The 16,418-nt window shown below is 66.3% G+C and overlaps 2 protein-coding genes across 3 annotated transcripts; one reads left to right on the top strand and one right to left on the bottom strand.

The window, feature by feature from the left end:
- Positions 1-8,477: 8,477 nt before the first annotated feature.
- On the top strand, positions 8,478-11,046 carry PRR19 (proline rich 19). Its single transcript, XM_068924245.1, has 2 exons — positions 8,478-9,677; positions 10,015-11,046. Exons 1-2 carry the CDS (start codon positions 8,478-8,480, stop codon positions 11,044-11,046), a joined length of 2,232 nt encoding a protein of 743 aa, XP_068780346.1.
- LOC104141618 (toll-like receptor 13) lies at positions 9,738-15,281 on the bottom strand. Of its 2 annotated transcripts, XM_068924258.1 has the most exons (3): positions 15,219-15,276; positions 14,768-14,807; positions 9,738-14,668 (listed from the first exon to the last, which is right to left on the bottom strand). In XM_068924258.1, the coding sequence occupies exon 3, from the start codon at positions 14,615-14,617 to the stop codon at positions 11,771-11,773; it is 2,847 nt and encodes a 948-aa protein (XP_068780359.1). In that variant the 5' UTR covers positions 14,618-14,668; positions 14,768-14,807; positions 15,219-15,276; the 3' UTR covers positions 9,738-11,770. The 2 variants fall into 2 exon arrangements, with proteins under 2 accessions (XP_068780359.1, XP_068780358.1); XM_068924257.1 differs by lacking the exon at positions 14,768-14,807 and having other exon boundaries at positions 9,738-14,708; positions 15,219-15,281.
- Positions 15,282-16,418: the final 1,137 nt, after the last annotated feature.

Raw genomic sequence — 16,418 nt, 5'->3', positions numbered from 1 at the left:
CGGGGGGTCCTGGAGTCCGTGCGACACGGAGGGGGCTGCACGGGGCCGGGGGAGGGCGTGCGGGAATAGAGCCGCTCTGTTCCCGGCCGCCGCGCTCAGCCCTGCCTCGAGCCGGCGCGTCTCAGACTTTCCAGGTCGGCAGCGCCCCGCGGGCCGCAGCAGGAGTTTCCGTGTCCCTCCCCCTTCCCCTTCGTGCCGGCAGTGAACGAGGAGCAGCCGCTCCCCAAACGAAGAAAGCAAAGCAAAGCTCGCCTCCTCTCCCACCCCGACTGCCCCTTCCGTCTCCCCGGGAGAGGGGACTCACCCACCGGTGGCGGAGCGCCGCTTCCGCTGCTGCCTCCCCGTGCGCCCGGAGCGCGCGGGCTGCGCGGGGGAGAGCAGAACCAGCGCCCGCGGGCCGCCGCCGCCTTCCCCGCGAGCGCTGCCAGTCCGCGCCGCCCCTCTTTCTAGCCCACCGAAGGCGCCGGCTGTTTTAGGCCCCAGCTGGAGCGTCTGCGGGGACGAGCCCGTCCCTGTGACTCTGCGGGAAACTGGGATGACTTCGCAGGGAGCCAAAACGGGCCAGAGCTTTAGTGAAGGCCATCGTCACGAGCAAAGGGCACTTCCTCCGCTTGCGCTTCCGCGCCCTGGGTCTCGAAGGTAAATGGTTTCTCTCCCCCTTGCCCGAGGGAGGAGGCCTGTGCCAGCCGCTCCTGGGTTTTCGCGCACCGAAACGCACCCCAAGATAAAAACCGCCTGCGAGAGGGGCGCCGGGGACTCGCCTCCCCCAGTTAGACCCGATTGCTCCTCGCCACCGAGATGGATGTACCTGTCCCCGCCCCGGGGGCAGTTACAGCACACGAGGTGCAGCCGGCAGGCCGCGCGGGACGAGCGTCGCGCTCCCGCCCCGCACCCCGGCCGGGAGGAATCGGGCGGTTGGGAGCCGGCAGGGCGATCCCGCTTCCGGGGGCCTGAGCCGGTGTTAGAACGAGGCTCCCCAAAGCTGAGCCCCTCTGCGTTGGGGCGGGACTCCTCGCCCGCCCCAGGACGCCGCTGCCTCCTCCCAAACACCTTCCACGATCAAACGCGCGCCTCCCTCGGCAAGCCCGCGGTGCCGCCCCTCCCCGCCACCGTCTTCCAGACACGCTCGGAGAAACAGCGATGTGGGGATATTAATAAAACATTTGTTATGAAGATAAACACAGAGCAGGAGAGAGCTGAAGAGCACGAAACTTCCTCTGCTTCCTGTCAGGCCTCTGCGGGCCGCGGAAGGCAGCGCTGTGACAGAAAGCAGAGCCGGGGGGGCTCCTCGCACGGGCCAAGGGCGGCCGCTGCCCCGTCCTCCCGGTCACCCCTCCTTCGCACGGCCCCAAACTGCCCCGGGCGAGGTGTCAGCCTCCTTCCCGACTCCCAGCCCAGCCTGGGGGCGCGGGACAGCCCGGTTTCACCTCCCGGGCAACACGGGAAGGGCGCTTCTCTCCCGCTGCGCTTTCCCGCCGCGCCGGGTCCTTGCTGAAGCCCGGGGGCTGCGGACTGAGCGTTTGCTGACGCAGAAAGGCAACCCGGGCAGGCTAGAAGGGGAAGGGAGGAGCAGGGCCTTGGTGGGGACAGAAACGGGCCGTCTGGCCCTGCACCGCGGCGCCTCCTTCCGTGGACACCAGCGCGCCCGAGGCAACGAGGTGCTGGGCGCGCGGAGAGGGGACAGCCATCACTGCTGCGTCCTTAGGCGCTTGGGGGCGTCGAGGCCACGTCAGGGGAGGAGGAAAAGCCCCAGGAAACTGTAAGGCTTACATAAGTAATTGCTACCCTGTGGTTTATTGATTTTGAGGCACGCTTTTTTCTCTCTTTCATAAGCTGTACGCGTTAACTTGGGTGCTGTGTCCAGTGGCTTCAGAAACAGCTCCCCTGGGTGCGTCTAGAGAGCGCGCTATGCAGGGCTGCTTAGCTGCTGCCGCAGCAGAGCTACAGAAATAAACGGGCAGTGACATATTTGGGCCTAATTCTCTGTAGCCGCAGAGTAAATAAGAGCCCAGGCCTCCGACGGAACGTGAATGCACAGAGAAAGATGAGCCACTGCGCTCTTTCTTGGAGCCAGGCATGGAAAACCGCAGCAGCCTAATCCTGATACTGATACCTTCTGATTATAATTGACTAAGCAGTGACACTGTCCCCTTGCATTTGTGTCTGGCTCAGCATCAGCTCGGCTCCGTGCCGACAGCCTCCGACACGCTGCCGTGCGGGAATGCAGGAGCCAGCACAATGGGAATGAGATGTCAGGCTGTGGCCGTCGCTGCGCTGGACTGCAGCCAGGTCACGGAGGGATCCGCGGGCCGGGGGGTGGCGACAAGGACGTTTCTTTGGTCGCGTCTGCCTGAACGTGGAGGAAGCTGGGGTGCGGGCAGGTGCGAGGACAGGTAGCCGACGGGGAGTGAGATTTACATTTCCTTAAGAGGAAGGAGTCCGCGGCCAGCGCGGAGAGCTCGCCCGCGGAAACAGCTGGCGGTCGTTGGGGCGCGCGGTTAACCTTCAGGGGACCCGCCAGCAGCCCGGCCCGGCCCCCCGAATTCGCAGGCTGGCGGCTCCCCGCTCTCAGGGCTCCCGCGAGAGCGCGGACAAGAACCCTGCACGCACCAGCTCACCGTGTCGAAGGCCGGGGTCAGGATCGGCTGTGTCCCTGGGGGAAGTTTCATCTGTTTTCTCAGGATCTGCTGTATGCTGGGAATCCTCCTTCTCAGCGGGTGCCTCTGTAGCTTCCTTCTGCTGTAAAAGTTTTTTTTTTTTTTTCCTAAAGTAAACTACTTTGTATGCGAAAGTGTTGTTTTTTAACGAAACAATAATTTGCTGCAGGATTTTTCCAGAACATTTTTGATTTAACAAACCCAGTTGTCAATGTTTCCAAAATCGTTGTGCAAACGGCTACAGGAGTTTTTCCCTTTTGTGGGGAGGAGAAGTCTATTTCAGAACAAAATTTCCCATGCCTTTGCCAACGAAAGGCGCTCTGGTAACCAGCAGAGGGAGCGTCCAACACAAGCAGTTTGTGGTTGGCCCTTGTTAGATGCCTCAGCCCTCCAATTTACCACCTTCAGGAACTGGGATGGAAGTGAATTGTTCCTCTCCACGCTGCGGCCAGGAAACCAGAGATAATAATGATTTTGTCAGATTTCAGCTTTTCTAGGTTTTTGACATAATTTCTTCTCCCTGCCCCCTTTAAGTATTTTATATCCATTTTATTGCTAGCAAAGACTTTTGTTTGAATCAGTGGGTGAGGATTCTGGCTTTAATTATTCTAACTAGATGATAATCGTTATATAATTTATGAGTGTCATTAGTAATTTGGGCCCCGACTACATCACAGACTGGGCTACTCACGTCGAGGCTATTGCTGAGACATTGCTCAGTGAACAGCGTGTTTCACCTCAGAAATGAGATTCGTTAGCAAAAGAAAGAGAAGAAAATACATCAAGTATTCTTACCTGCGTGATGTTTTGCCCTTTCTTCTTCCACTTTTTCAGAGCCGTGGATTTATATTGTGGCCTCGAGGTTTTGACTGTAGCTGTAAGAAAGATGAATGTGTTCCCAAATGCGTCAAGACAAAAGAGTGCTGAAATGATTAGTATCACAGTGCCAGGGGCCGCCAGCCCTTACACGTTTTCAGCGGCTGTGACAGGATCACGGGCGTTGGGGACGAGGGGGGCTTCGCACGCGCCCGCGGAGATCAGCGCGGGGCAGGTGACTCGCGCAGACACTACAGATGAACCGGTTGAGCTGCGCCGTGTCGCTTTTTAAGGCAGGGAAAGGCAGCGCTGCTCAGGCGGGAGACGTTAGAGAGCTCACATGTGGCTGCGTAAGAAACAGCTCTGTGCTGCCCGTTATGTTATTCTGAGGTGTTCCCATGACAGACGGAGAGAGCGCTAGCAAATTACCACCTTTGGCTTCGAAATGGTACGAAACGCCTGAAAGCGTAAACTCTTGTGGTAAAACAAGTGTCACGGTATGGTTCAGACCCTTGCAAGCTCTTCATGTATGCTGCATACTTCCTGCCTCATCATCGCCAAGAAAGGATGCGCACGTGCCTCAAAGCAAAACCACCTCCCTTTTCTTCGCCAGCTGCTTGGGCTTTTGGGGCTGCCAGCCACGACACGTAAACGCAGGCTTTGGGAGAGGGAGACCTAAGAAGGAAACTTCAGGACATGAGCCCGTGGGACATGAGCTCTTCCCAAACCCTGTCACAGGGAAACTGCTTCCCACACCCCGGGGGCTTTGCTGTCCTGGCTGTGGGACTTCACCCCGGCAGGGTGGCACCTGAAGGGCCTGGAAGGCTCGAGGCCACCATACCCAGACAGATGCATGCCACCGAGAGGGTGGGCCGCATCCCAGGGCACCGAGAGCTGGGTCTCTCTTACCCAGCGGTGCAAACTTTACCCTTTTGGCGAGTTTCCCCCACCCAAACAGAAAGTAGAAGCTTCAGGGAGGCAAAAGCGAAATGCCTCAGCTCTGCTTGCTTCTGCCAGGTGGTGCGCCATCTGCATTGTCGCTGGTCTCCTCTCCACCTGCCTGCACCTAGTTCACTTGTGAAGTCATAGTTTCACTTCATTTTCTTCAAGGCTACCATCTCTGCCTGCTGTCTTTCAGGAAAGTAGACAGGCATCTCTTCAGACTTGACTTCTGCCTAACTGGGGAGCGAAGGAGGCAAAGCGGGCGTTGCTGTCCTCTTTCAATTTCCTGAAAAAAAGAGAAAACTCTGTTGGCTCCCATCACAGCTCCTCGCTTCGGGATCCTCTCCTTCCTCGCTTCTCAGCCCTGTGCTTCAACCAGAGAGCTTCTTTCCCCGGGGCTGGCACTCGCGAGCCAAACTGACACCTCAGGGATAGGCAGCCAGACCCTCTGCGGGTGAGTTTAGCAGAGGACTGGAGGCCTGGGGAACCTGGTGCCTTCCCTCAGCTGTGGGGCTGGCGCAGCGGGCTCCAAGGGGTGGTTGCCCCCTGCGCTGGGTGCCTTAGCCAGGTCTCCGCAGCGCTGGAGTTCAGCTGGGTCCCCTCAATTGTGGAGCCCGGCAGCATCGCGGTCCCCTCAGTGCTAGGGCTCCTGGGGGTGCCAGCCCTGCCGGCCATGGGGTTCAGTGGAGTTGTGGCCCCCTCGGTGCTGGGGTTCCCCAGGACAATGGCCCTCCTGGCCATGGGGCTTGGGGGGCCATGGTCCCCTCAGTGCTGGGGCTCCTGGGGGTGCCGGCCCTGCCGGCCATGGGGCTCGTCGGGGTCACGGTCCCCTCAGTGCTGGGGCTCCTGGGGGTGCCAGCCCTGTCAGCCATGGGGCTCGTCGGGGTCACGGTCCCCTCAGTGCTGGGGCTCCAAGGGGTGCCAGCCCTGCCGGCCATGGGGCTCGTCGGGGTCACAGTCCCCTCAGTGCTGGGGCTCCTGGGGGTGCCAGCCCTGCCGGCCATGGGGCTCGTCGGGGTCACGGTCCCCTCAGTGCTGGGGCTCCTGGGGGTGCCAGCCCTGCCGGCCATGGGGCTCATTGGGGTCACGGTCCCCTCAGTGCTGGGGCTCCAAGGGGTGCTGGCCCTGTCAGCCATGGGGCTCATTGGGGTCACAGTCCCCTCAGTGCTGGGGCTCCAAGGGGTGCCAGCCCTGCCGGCCATGGGGCTCATTGGGGTCACGGTCCCCTCAGTGCTGGGGCTCCAAGGGGTGCTGGCCCTGTCAGCCATGGGGCTCATTGGGGTCACAGTCCCCTCAGTGCTGGGGCTCCAAGGGGTGCCAGCCCTGCCGGCCATGGGGCTCGTCGGGGTCACAGTCCCCTCAGTGCTGGGGCTCCTGGGGGTGCCAGCCCTGCCGGCCATGGGGCTCGTCGGGGTCACGGTCCCCTCAGTGCTGGGGCTCCAAGGGGTGCCGGCCCTGCCGGCCATGGGGCTCATTGGGGTCGCGGCCCCCCCGGCGCCGCCGGGGCTCCCTCAGGCCAAGCCCAACGCGACCGCTCACCTCAGGGCTGCGACGCCTTCTCCTCCTGCCCGCCCCGCCCCGCCCAAGCCTCTCAGCCAATCGGCGCGGGCGCCCGCAGGCCGCGGGCCAATCCGCGGGCAGCGCGGGAAAGACGAGCGCGGCCCCCCCTTCCCCCCCCCACCCCCGCCCACGAGCGGGCTCGCGCCGCGGGCAGCTGCTGTTTAACGGCCGCTCTGGCGCGCGGCCGCGCAGGCCACGCCCACCGCGCGCGGGGAGGGGGCGGGGCCTCGCCGGCCGTTGGCAGCGGGTGGAGGTGGGCGGGGGGGGACGGGGGGGTGATGGGGGGCGTGGGGGGGGTCATTGGGGGTGACGAGGGGGTCACTGGGGGGGACATGGGGGGCGTTGGGGGGGACATTGGGGTCCCAGGGGGTCATTGGGGGTGATGGGGGGGTCACTGGGGGGGTGATGGGGGGGACTGGGAGGGACATGGGGGGCGTTGGGGGGGACTGAGGAGTCATTGGGGGTGATGGGGGTCACTGGGGGGGAGATGGGGGGTGATGGGGGGCTGGGGGGTCATTGGGGGTGATGGGGAGGTCACTGGGGGGGACATAGGGGGCGTTGGGGGGAACATTGGGGTCCCAGGGGGGACATTGGGGGTGTTGGGGGGGACTGGGGGTCCCGGGGGGGAGATTAAGAGTGATGGGGGGTCACTGGGGGGGACATTAGGGGTGATGGGGAGGACTGGGGGGGGAAATTGGGGGTGATGAGGGGGACATTGGGGGTCCTGGGGGGCATTGGAGGTGATGGGGGGGGACTGAGAGTCCCGGGGGGCAAAGAGGGGGACATTGGGGTCCCGGGAGGTCATTGGGGTGATGGGGAGGACTGAGGAGGGGAGATTGGGGGTGATGGGGGGTCACTGGGGGAGACCTTGGGGGTGATAGGGGAGACTGGGTGTCCGAGGGGGGCATTGGGGGGGATAGTGGGGGTGATGGGGGGACTGGAGGTCCCGGGGGGGATATTAGGGGGGACTGACGGGTCATTGGGGGTGATGGGGGGGTCCCGGGGTGGGACATTGGGTGTGATGGAGGGACTGGAGGTCCTGAGGGGGGACATTGGGTGTGATGGGAGGACATTGGGGGTTCTGGGGGGACATTGGGGGTGTTGGGAGGGCCTGGGAGTCCTGAGGGGGGACATGGGGGGGTGATAGGGGGCATGGGGGGAATGGGGGGATATTGGGGATGATGAGGGGACTGGGGGTCCTGAGAGGGGACATCAGGGGTGCCAGGGGGGACTGGGGGAACATTGGGGGTGATGGGGAATGGGAGTCCCGAGGGAGTCCACAGGGGCGTTTGGGGTATCAGGGGGGAAATGGAGGTCCCAGGCGAGCCATGGGGGTCCTCAGGGGGCCATGGGGACATTGCGGGGGTTGGAGGGGGTCCCTGGGGGCTATGAAGACATTGGGGGTGTCAGAGGGAAAATGGGGGTCCCTGGGGAGCCATAGGGATGTTGGGGGTGTCGGGGGGGACATGGGGGTCCTGAGGGGAGCCATGGGGACATTAGGGGGGTTGGGGGGGTCCCTGGGGGCTATGAGGACATTGGGGGTGTCAGAGGGAAAATGGGGGTCCCTGGGGGGGTCTATGAAGACATTGGGGGTGTCAGAGGGAAAATGGGGGTCCCTGGGGGTCTATGAAGACATTGGGGGTGTCAGGGGGAAAATGGGGGTCCCTGGGGAGCCATAGGGACATTGGGGGTAACAGGGAGGGAAATGGGGGTCCCTGGGGGGCCATAGGGACATTGGGGGTAACAGGGAGGGAAATGGGGGTCCCTAGGGGGCCATAGGGACATTGGGGGTAACAGGGAGGGAAATGGGGGTCCCTGGGGGGCCATAGGGACATTGAGGGTGATGGGGGGGAAATGGGGGACCCTAGGGACATTGGAGGGGACTGGGGGGGTCCCTGGGGGTGTCGGAGCTCTCTGAGGGAAGAGGGAAACGGGGGCCTTGGTCTCCAGGGACATTGGGGGCACCGTGGGCCTCGGAGCCGGGATATCGGGGGTCTCCGAGGCAGAGGGTCTCTAGGGATGTCCGCGGTCTTTTGGGGAGACCCGCTGAGACGGTGCCACGAGTGAGTTGTCTTTTATAGCCCGCAGAAACAGAGGTCTCCCGGCGCCCGCTCTGCTCGCAGGGGGCTTCCTTCCTCCCGGCCGCTGCCCGCGTCTTCCTTTTCCCTGCGGGTTCTGCGAGGAACGGGACGCCGGAGTCTCCGGGGGAGCGGTAAAGAGGGAGAGGAAGGGTCTGCCTGGGGTGCCCCCTCTCCCTTCCAGCTCCTCTCTCCCCCCGGCTCCCCCCGGCTTGTTCCCTTAAACGAGCCGCTCTCGCCCGGGCCGCGCGCGGAGCCGGCCCCAGCCCGGGGCTCGGCCGGCTGGTGGAGGAGGCCACCCGCAGCCCGGCTCGCGCCTGCCCAGGCCGCAGGTAGGCTCCCCCCTCGCCCCTTCTCCCCTCGCCAGCCCGCCGGCCGGCCGGCTGACGTCTCCGCCGCCTTCCCCAGGGGCGCCGCCGGCGCCATGGAGGGCCGCGGCGGGAGGAGCGGGAGCCCCGAGGCTGCCGCCCGCCCGCCGAAGGGACCCCGCGCCGCCGGAGCTAGGCCCGGCCGCGTCAAGCGCCGCAAAACCAAACGGGAGCGCGACTCCGCCAAGTTCGGCCGGCAAAACGCCGGAGCCCGGCGGCTGGAGCTGCGGAGGACGCTGCCGCCTCTCCGGTGCTGCCGCCGCCCTGCCGCCCGGCCCCTCTCCAGCCCGGTTGCAGCCCCCAAGCCGGTTATCATCACCCAGCGCCGCCTCAGCCAGCACCTGGGCATGTTTAACAGGGAGGTGAAGTCCGTCGATATCGAGAGGCTGCTGAGCCCCCGCAACGGGCAAGAAAGCGCCCCGGCGAGCCCCGGCAGGAAGGATGCCGGGACGGAGACGCAGCTGCAAGTCGAGGTCCCAGCCGCTGCCAGCCCCGCTGGGGAGCCCTCGCTGCAACGCCTCCCCGACGGGCAGCCGGGGACGGAGGACAGGAGCGGAGAGCCTCGACCCGAGCAATCGGTGCCGGGCCGCCCCGGACCCGGCCCGAGCCGAGCCAAAACACCGACGCCCCCAGAAGACAAGGAGAACGTGCCCCCGCCGGGGCCGGAGCGCGGGGCAGCCGGCCTGCCCTGGAGGGAGATAGCTTGCAAACTCCGAGCGCTGCTTGGCCAGACGCCAGCGTTTCCAGGCCGCGACCTGATCAGCGAGCGGCGTCGGGCCATCCTTGCCGTCCTGCTCGACAGGCACCGCGCCTTCCCGGACCTCTCCGCTCTTCTGGCCCACAAGACCCGGGCGGCCGAGGCCGCTCCGCGAGGTCAGGGTGCCCGGCAGGGCTGCCGGGAGCGGGCAGGGGCGCACCGCTCTGCGCGGGTCCTGCCCCGGGGTGTTTCTCCCGGAGCGGGGTCCCTCTTTCCCCGTCGCACGCGCGCCAGGCACCTGGCTCCTCGCATCTTCGCCCCCCGAGGTTTCCCAGCCCAGGTGGTGTTTGGTCTGTGGGTTTGGCTCACGACTCCCCGTTTTCTGTCCCTTGCAGATGTCGGGAGCCCCGGCACCCCGGAACAGGAGCTGCTCTTCGCTATGGGGTTGCGGAGCAGCAGGAACTCCGAGCCGGACACTTATGGGAAGTGGAGAAGGAACGAGGACCTGCCGTCCGCCTGCAGCTGCACCCCCAGCCGGCTGCCGACAGTGGTAAACAGGGTGAGTGCCTTCCTGCCCAGGAGCGGGGAAGTCCTCGCTCCGTTCAGCCGCGCTCCCCCGCTGCTGGAAAGGCGAGCAGGGCCAGCTGCGGCGGGACCGCCGTGGGGCCGCAACCCCACGCTCTTTCCCAGAGGAGCCCGACCAAGGCAGCCAGGTCCTTGCAGCCCCGCGTCCGGGCGAGGTGCCAGCAGCCGGAGAAAGAAGAGGGAGGGAGGGAGGTCGGAAAGTAGCGGTGACAGCCACTTCCTCTGCCCTCTGTCGTGCTGGCGATGCAGGAGGCGGCCTGGCCGGCCGGTCCAGCCTCACTGCGGTTTATTTGTCCTTCGCGTCCGCGCAGAGCCGTTTCTCCTGGACCCTGGGGAATGAGGAGGCAGGAGGCATATACCCGGAGAGCCCTGCCCTGCTCTTTTCCGCCCACGGAGAGAGGAGACCAGCCTGCAGGGAATCGCCGCCAGGGCAGGAGGGGTTGGGCCGGCGTGTGAGAGCTCTGCCCCACGGCGAGCTCTTGCCCGACTCCCCTCCAGCCCGTTTCTCCCTGGAGGGGCCAGGCCTCCTGTGCAGGGCTGCGCCCGGAGCTGCTCCGTGCTGCGGGGCCTCCTCGGAGCCTGCTTGGAGGTCCAGGACCAGGCCGGAGAAAACCCTCGTGGGCTTTGGAGAGGACACAGCGGAGGGCTGCAGCTGGAGCCACGGGCTGCCTCTCGCGGCGGGCGATTTGGACCTGGGCAGCCCAAGCCCGCGCGGCCTCTCCTTGGCTGGGCCGCAGCAGTACGGGTCGAGCCGGCGTCCCTCCGCCGAGCCGTGGGCTTCCCAGCGCCTGGACTTGGGACCCGGCCCCGCGCGCCTGCAGGCCTCGGCCGACGTCCTCGGAAGCGTCTGGAGCCCCGGCGCGTTTGAGCAGGCCGAGCGCCGGCTCTCCTGCGCGCCGGGCTGGCCCTGCTCCGCGCACCGGGCCGCCTCCCGGCAGCTCCGCTCCTGGCACGACCCGCCCCGGCACGGCTCCTGCTTGCGGTGGCCGGACCGTCCCCTTGAGACGCTCGTGCCCTGCCGGGAGACGCGCGAGCCGGGCCACGGGAGGCTGCCGGCGCCCGCAAAGCATGGAGCCTGCTGCTGGCAGCACCGGGGCACCCCGGAGAGCTGCCCGCCGTGGGACTGCAAAGCCTGGGAGCTGCCCGAAACGGGGCCCGGCCGGAGCCTGCTGGGCCCGGAGGACGCTGAGCGGCTCCGCGCGCTCCGCCGCCTGCCCATGTCTTTCTTTCCTCCCTCGGAGGCGCTGGAGCGCGGCTGCTCCCCGCCTCGCCCGGCGCGCGGGTGCCTGCAGCGTGACTCCAGCCCCGAGGGCTGGGTCTTCCCCCGAATGAAGCTGTACTGAGACCCGCCGCGGCAAAAGGAGCGGCGAGGCGAGAACCTGCGGAAGCCGGTGTTTTATTGTGGCCGCCGCCGCCGCCGCCGCCGCCGCCGGGGCGTTCCCCGCTCTCGCGCCGAGCCCCAGCGCTCCCTCCGGAGCCTCCCTCCTCTCCGGCCGCCGCCTGCTTCAATAAAGGCTGTTTCTCCCCACGGTGGCATCGCGGACCCTTCCTCCCCGCTGCTCCCCAGCCCGACGCCGGCTCCCTTCCCTCCCGCCGACGGCGCCGTCTGTCCCCGGGCGGCCTGGGGGCAGCCCTGGCAGCTCCCCCGCGTCCCCCGGGCCCCGTCGGAGGCGGAAGCGGCGGGTGCTGGTTCGGGGGGGGGGGCGGTTATACGGGGACGCGGCAGCTGCCCGGCCCGGAGGGTTGAGGCTGGCGGGACGGGGGCCGGCCGGGTCCTGTCCCCGGCGCCGCCACGGGCTTGCGGAAAGTCGTTTCCCCTTTCTAGGGCGCCGGTAGCAGCAGCCTCCTGCGTCAGGGGACGGCAGAGGCGAGTTAGTCGAGGTCTGCGGGAACCCTGGAAAGGCTGAGACGGCGGTTAGCGCCGCCCGGCCCGCGGCGTCCCGCTCCCTTCCTCGGCGCCTCCTCCGAATCCCCGGCCCGGCAGCGGGATGCTTCCCGGGAGGAGGGGACGGAGGCTGCAGAGTGAGGGGGAGGAGGAGGAGGAAGGCTTTGGGCTGCCTCTGCCGCCTACAGCAGCTTGTCTTCCTCCTCAAAGTGTTCTTCCTCCGTGTAGTTGCTTTTCAGGGCCTTTTTAAGCTTGGTCCAGAAGAGCTTCTGGGCCTCGGGCTGCGGAGACCAGCTGAGGTAGGTCTTCTTGAGCATCACCTTCCGCATGCGGTGGTAGGCGGAGAGCTCTGCGTTGGGGATGGCCTCCAGGAAGACGAGGATCAGCACGTCCTTGAGCTCGTCGAAGAGGCGGTAGCTGGCCAGCTGGATCTCCAGGGAGCACCACTCGCTCTGCAGGTAGCTGCGGCTGATGACGCAGATGGTCTTGCGGCTGTTGTAGATGCTGTCCACGATGTTGTCGATGATGCTCTTCCCGGGCCTGAAGTCGCGGTGGTGGAGGCAGAGGCGGAAGGAGCCCCGGCCGCTGCCCTGCTCCAGGTTGGGCACCAGCTCCTGCAGCACCCAGCCCTCGTCGGCCGAGTTGTAGGAGATGAAGCTGTCGTACTGGTACTGCTCCTCCTCCTGCCGCCGCCAGCGCTCGTTCACCCAGCTGCGGAGGATGTAGAAGTGGTACTTGAGGCGCCAGTAGGCCCGGTGGTAGAGCAGCGGCAGCACCATGAGGAGCAGCAGCGCCGGCGCCGTGCCCGAGAACAGGTAGAGCCCCACGTCCAGGAAGCAGACGTGCGTGTCGAAGCTGTACACGTAGGCCGGCTGCTGCCGCGAGTCGCAGGTGTAGTTGTAGAGGTACACCACCTGCACCCGGCTGTTGTTCAGCCACGTCTGGAACCAGGTGTTCTCGCAGGTGCAGCTCAGCGGACACTTGCGCAAGTCCAAGTAGCGCAGGGCGCCCAGCCGCTGGGCCACGCTCTGGTTGACCGTCTGCAGCTCGTTCTTGGCCAGCTTCAGCGTCTTCAGGCGGCTGAGGTTGCCGAAGACCTCCAGGGTCAGGGAGTGGAGCCCCACGTTCTCCAGGTCCAGGGTCTCCAGGCGGGTGAGGTTTTTGAAGATGCCCGGCGGCAAGTCCTGCATCCCGTTGCTGCTGTCCGCCAGCGTCAGGTACTGCAGCTGGGCCAGGTCGTCGAAGACGTCGGAGGGGATGGAGAGCAGCTTGTTCTGCGACAGGAAGAGGGTGCGCAGGGCCGTGAGGCCCTGGAAGAACTTGTGGGGGATGATTTTGAGGCCGTAGGGCTGCTGGGCCTGCAGCTTGAGGTCGTAGAGCTGGTGCAGGTACATGAAGGGGGGCTGCTGGCTTTGCTGCTTCGTGATATACTGCAGGTTGTTGCCCTTCAGATCCAGCACCTCCAAGGTGGCCTGCACCGGGTGGAAAATGTCGCTGCTGATCTCCTGGATGTGGTTGCCATCCAGGTAGAGCTTACGGAGGCGGCACAGCCCCTGGAAGGACTTGCCCGTCAAGTGCCGGATGTTGTTGCCCCCCAGGTCCAGCGTCTGGAGCTGGCTCAGGTTGCTGAAGACGTGGGAGAAGAGGACGGAGACGTGGTTGTTGCGGAGGTTGAGCGTCTGGAGCTGGCCCAGGTCGGCGAAGCTGCTCTGGTAGAGGTCGGTGAGGAGGTTGTTGTCGAGCCGCAGCTCGGTGAGGTTGCGCAGGCCCTGGAGGGCGTCCTTCTGCAGGTCGGCGATGTTGTTGATGTTGAGGTGCAGGACGCGGAGGCTGGGGGCGTAGCCGAAAGCGTGGCGGCTGACGATGAGGATGCGGTTGAAGCGGTAGGAGATGTTGTAGAGGTGGGGCAGGTGCGGGGCCGCCTCGCAGGACCGCAGGTTTTTCAGCAGGTTGTGCTCCACCACCAGGTTCTGCAGGCCCTGCCGCTGCCTCCAGCTCAGCAGCTCCGCCACGCACCCCACCGAGCGCAGCTCGTTCCACGAGAGGTCCAGGGTGCCAAAGCGCGGGCACAGCTCGAAAGCGCCCTTCCGCAAGGCCCGGATGCCGTTCCGGTGCAGCCGGAACTGCCCCAGCCCGGTGCCCTGCAACCGCCTGCACACCTCGCTCAAGCTCTTGTTGCCGAGCCGCAGGCCGGAGTAGTCCACGCTGCGGGCCCTCACGTCGGAGTTGTTGAGCAGGTGGAAGATGTCCAGCGGGTTCCCCAGCAGCCGGAGCCAGGTGAGGTTCTGGAGGTGGACCCGGCGGAAGGACGAAATGTTGGAGATGTTGTTGTAGGACAGGTCCAGCAGCTTGACGCGGTGCAGCAGGTCGGGGCTCGCGCCGTGGACGTCCACCAGCGAGTTGTTGCAGAGGCGCAGGACGAGCAGGGAGGCGGGCAGGCGCGGGCCGGGCCCCAGCGACGTCAAGTTGTTTTTGCACACGTCCAGGTCCCGGAGCCGGGGCAGGTCCCGCACGCCGGCCGCCACCTCGCCGAAGCTCTGCAGGCGGTTGTCGCGGAGGACCAGGGAGCGCAGGTTGGCCAGCGACTGGAAGGCGCCGGGGTCCAGGGTGCTGAGCAGGTTGTGGTGCAGCAGCAGGCGGGAGAGGTTGCCCAGGCCCTGGAAGACGTCCTCGGCCAGGCCGGCCAGGCGGTTGTGGGACAGGTCGAGGGTGGCCAGCGCCCCGAGGCCCAAGAAGGCCCCGCGCTCCACGGCCTGCAGCTGGTTGAAGGCCAGGTCGAGGCGCCGCAGCCGGGGCAGGTGGAGCAGGGCGCCCGGCGGCAGGAGGCGGATGGCGTTGTGCGAGACGTTGAGGGCCGTGGCGCCGGACGGCAGGTCGGCCACGGCGCTGCCGATGTCCCGCACGAAGCGCTGGATGCAGCGGAAGCTGCCGGCGTCCCGCGCCGTCTGGATGCAGTTCCGGAAACCGTAGGCTGAGCCCCCCGGCGCGCCCAGCAGCACCGAGCCCCACAGCACCAGGAGGGGACACATCCTGCCCCGCGCCGGGGAACGCCGGTCCTGCCTCTGCCTCGAGCCGGACGCCTGGGTCCCGAGCCGGGACGGGGACGGGGACGCCTGGGTCCTGAGCCGGGATGGGGACGGGGACACCTGGGTCTTGAGCAAGCTGGGGGGCCCGGACACCTGGGTCCTGAGCCGGGACGGGGACGGGGACGCCTGGGTCCTGAGCAAGCTGGGGGGCCCGGACACCTGGGTCCTGAGCCGGGACGGGGACGTCTTGGTCCTGTGCAGGCTGGGGGCCCGGACGCCTGGGCCCTGAGCCGGGACGGGGATGGGGACGGGGACGCCTGGGTCCTGAGCCGGGACGGGGACGTCTTGGTCCTGTGCAGGCTGGGGGCCCGGACGCCTGGGCCCTGAGCCGGGACGGGGACGGGGACGGGGACGCCTGGGTCCTGAGCCGGGATGGGGACACCTGGGTCCTGTGTAGGCTGGGGGCCCGGACGCCTGGGTCCTGAGCCGGGACGGGGACGGGGACGGGGACGCCTGGGCCCTGAGCCGGGACGGGGACGGGGACGGGGACGCCTGGGTCCCCGCTCCTGCTCCGGGCCGCGGGAGGAGGGCGAGCGGTGCCTACCTTGCCGGGCCGCCGGGCCGGTGCCGCAGGCTCTCTGCCTCGCTTCTCCTTCGGGCGGTTTGATCTTCGGAGGACGGAAAGGGGAAGTTTTGGGGTATCGCTTTCGGTCGCAGCCGCCCGCCGCGTGGCGCTTCGGGAACGGGCCGGCCCGGGGCGCTCGGGGCCGCCGGCGGGGAGACGGGCCGCGAAGCCGGCCGGCCGCGCCGGGAGGACGGTGGGAGGGGGCCGAGGAGATCCGAGGGGGTCCCGGCCCGGCCCAGCCCCGTGCCCCCCACGTGCCGCTTTCGCTTCCCCTCCCGCCTCCCGCTGGACTTTCCCACCCGGTTTTGATTCCGCTGCCGCCGGCGGGGAGGGCTGGCGGAGGGGGGCGCGGGGGCGCCAGGCCGGGCTCTGAACTGGCCGTACTGGGAGCAGGGCGCTGGGTTGCACTGGGTTATACTGGGAGGAGGGCGCTGGGCTGCATCAGGTTATGCTGGGAGAAAGGTGCTGGGTTGCCCTGAGTTATACTGGGAGGAGGGTGCTGGGTTGCACTGGGTTGCAGTGGGAGTAGGGCACTGGGTTATACTGGGAGGAGGGTGCTGGGTTGCCCTGAGTTATACTGGGAGGAAGATGCTGAGTTGCACTGGGTTATACTGGGAGGAAGATGCTGTGTTGCACTGGGTTATACTGGGAGGAGGGCACTGGGTTGCACTGGGTTATACTGGGAGGAGGATGGTGAGTTGCACTGGTTTATACTGGGAGGAGGGTGCTGTGTTGCACTGGGTTATACTGGGAGGAGAATGGTGAGTTGCACTGGGTTATACTGGGAGGAAGATGCTGAGTTGCACTGGGTTATAGTGGGAGGAGGGCGCTGGGTTGCACTGGGTTATACTGGGAGGAGGATGGTGAGTTGCACTGGTTTATACTGGGAGGAGGGTGCTGTGTTGCACTGGGTTATACTGGGAGGAGGATGGTGAGTTGCACTGGGTTATACTGGGAGGAAGATGCTGTGTTGCACTGGGTTATACTGGGAGGAGGATGGTGAGTTGCACTGGGTTGCAGTGGGAGGAGGGCACTGGGTTGCACTGGGTTATACTGGGAGGAGGATGGTGAGTTGCACTGGGTTATACTGGGAGGAGGGCGCTGGGCTGGCGGGGTCCCTGGACTGTCTTGCCTGCCGGGCCCGGGGGCGGGCCCGGGGGCGGGGCCGGGGGCGGGGCC

The sequence above is a fragment of the Struthio camelus genome, chromosome 39, assembly GCF_040807025.1.
Source record: "Struthio camelus isolate bStrCam1 chromosome 39, bStrCam1.hap1, whole genome shotgun sequence".
Classification (NCBI taxonomy): Eukaryota; Metazoa; Chordata; class Aves; order Struthioniformes; family Struthionidae; genus Struthio; species Struthio camelus.
The sequence above is the reverse complement of the archived record's forward strand: the minus strand, read 5'-3'. Positions and strand labels throughout refer to the sequence as shown.

Bases quoted from the DNA above. Each gene is read 5' to 3' on its own strand.
- PRR19 (XM_068924245.1), top strand. From the start codon at position 8,478: ATGGAGGGCCGCGGCGGGAGGAGCGGGAGCCCCGAGGCTGCCGCCCGC. The intron at 9,678-10,014 runs GTGAGTGCCTTC...GCGTCCGCGCAG, and splicing joins TGCCGACAGTGGTAAACAGG to AGCCGTTTCTCCTGGACCCT.
- LOC104141618 (XM_068924257.1), bottom strand. From the start codon at position 14,617: ATGTGTCCCCTCCTGGTGCTGTGGGGCTCGGTGCTGCTGGGCGCGCCG.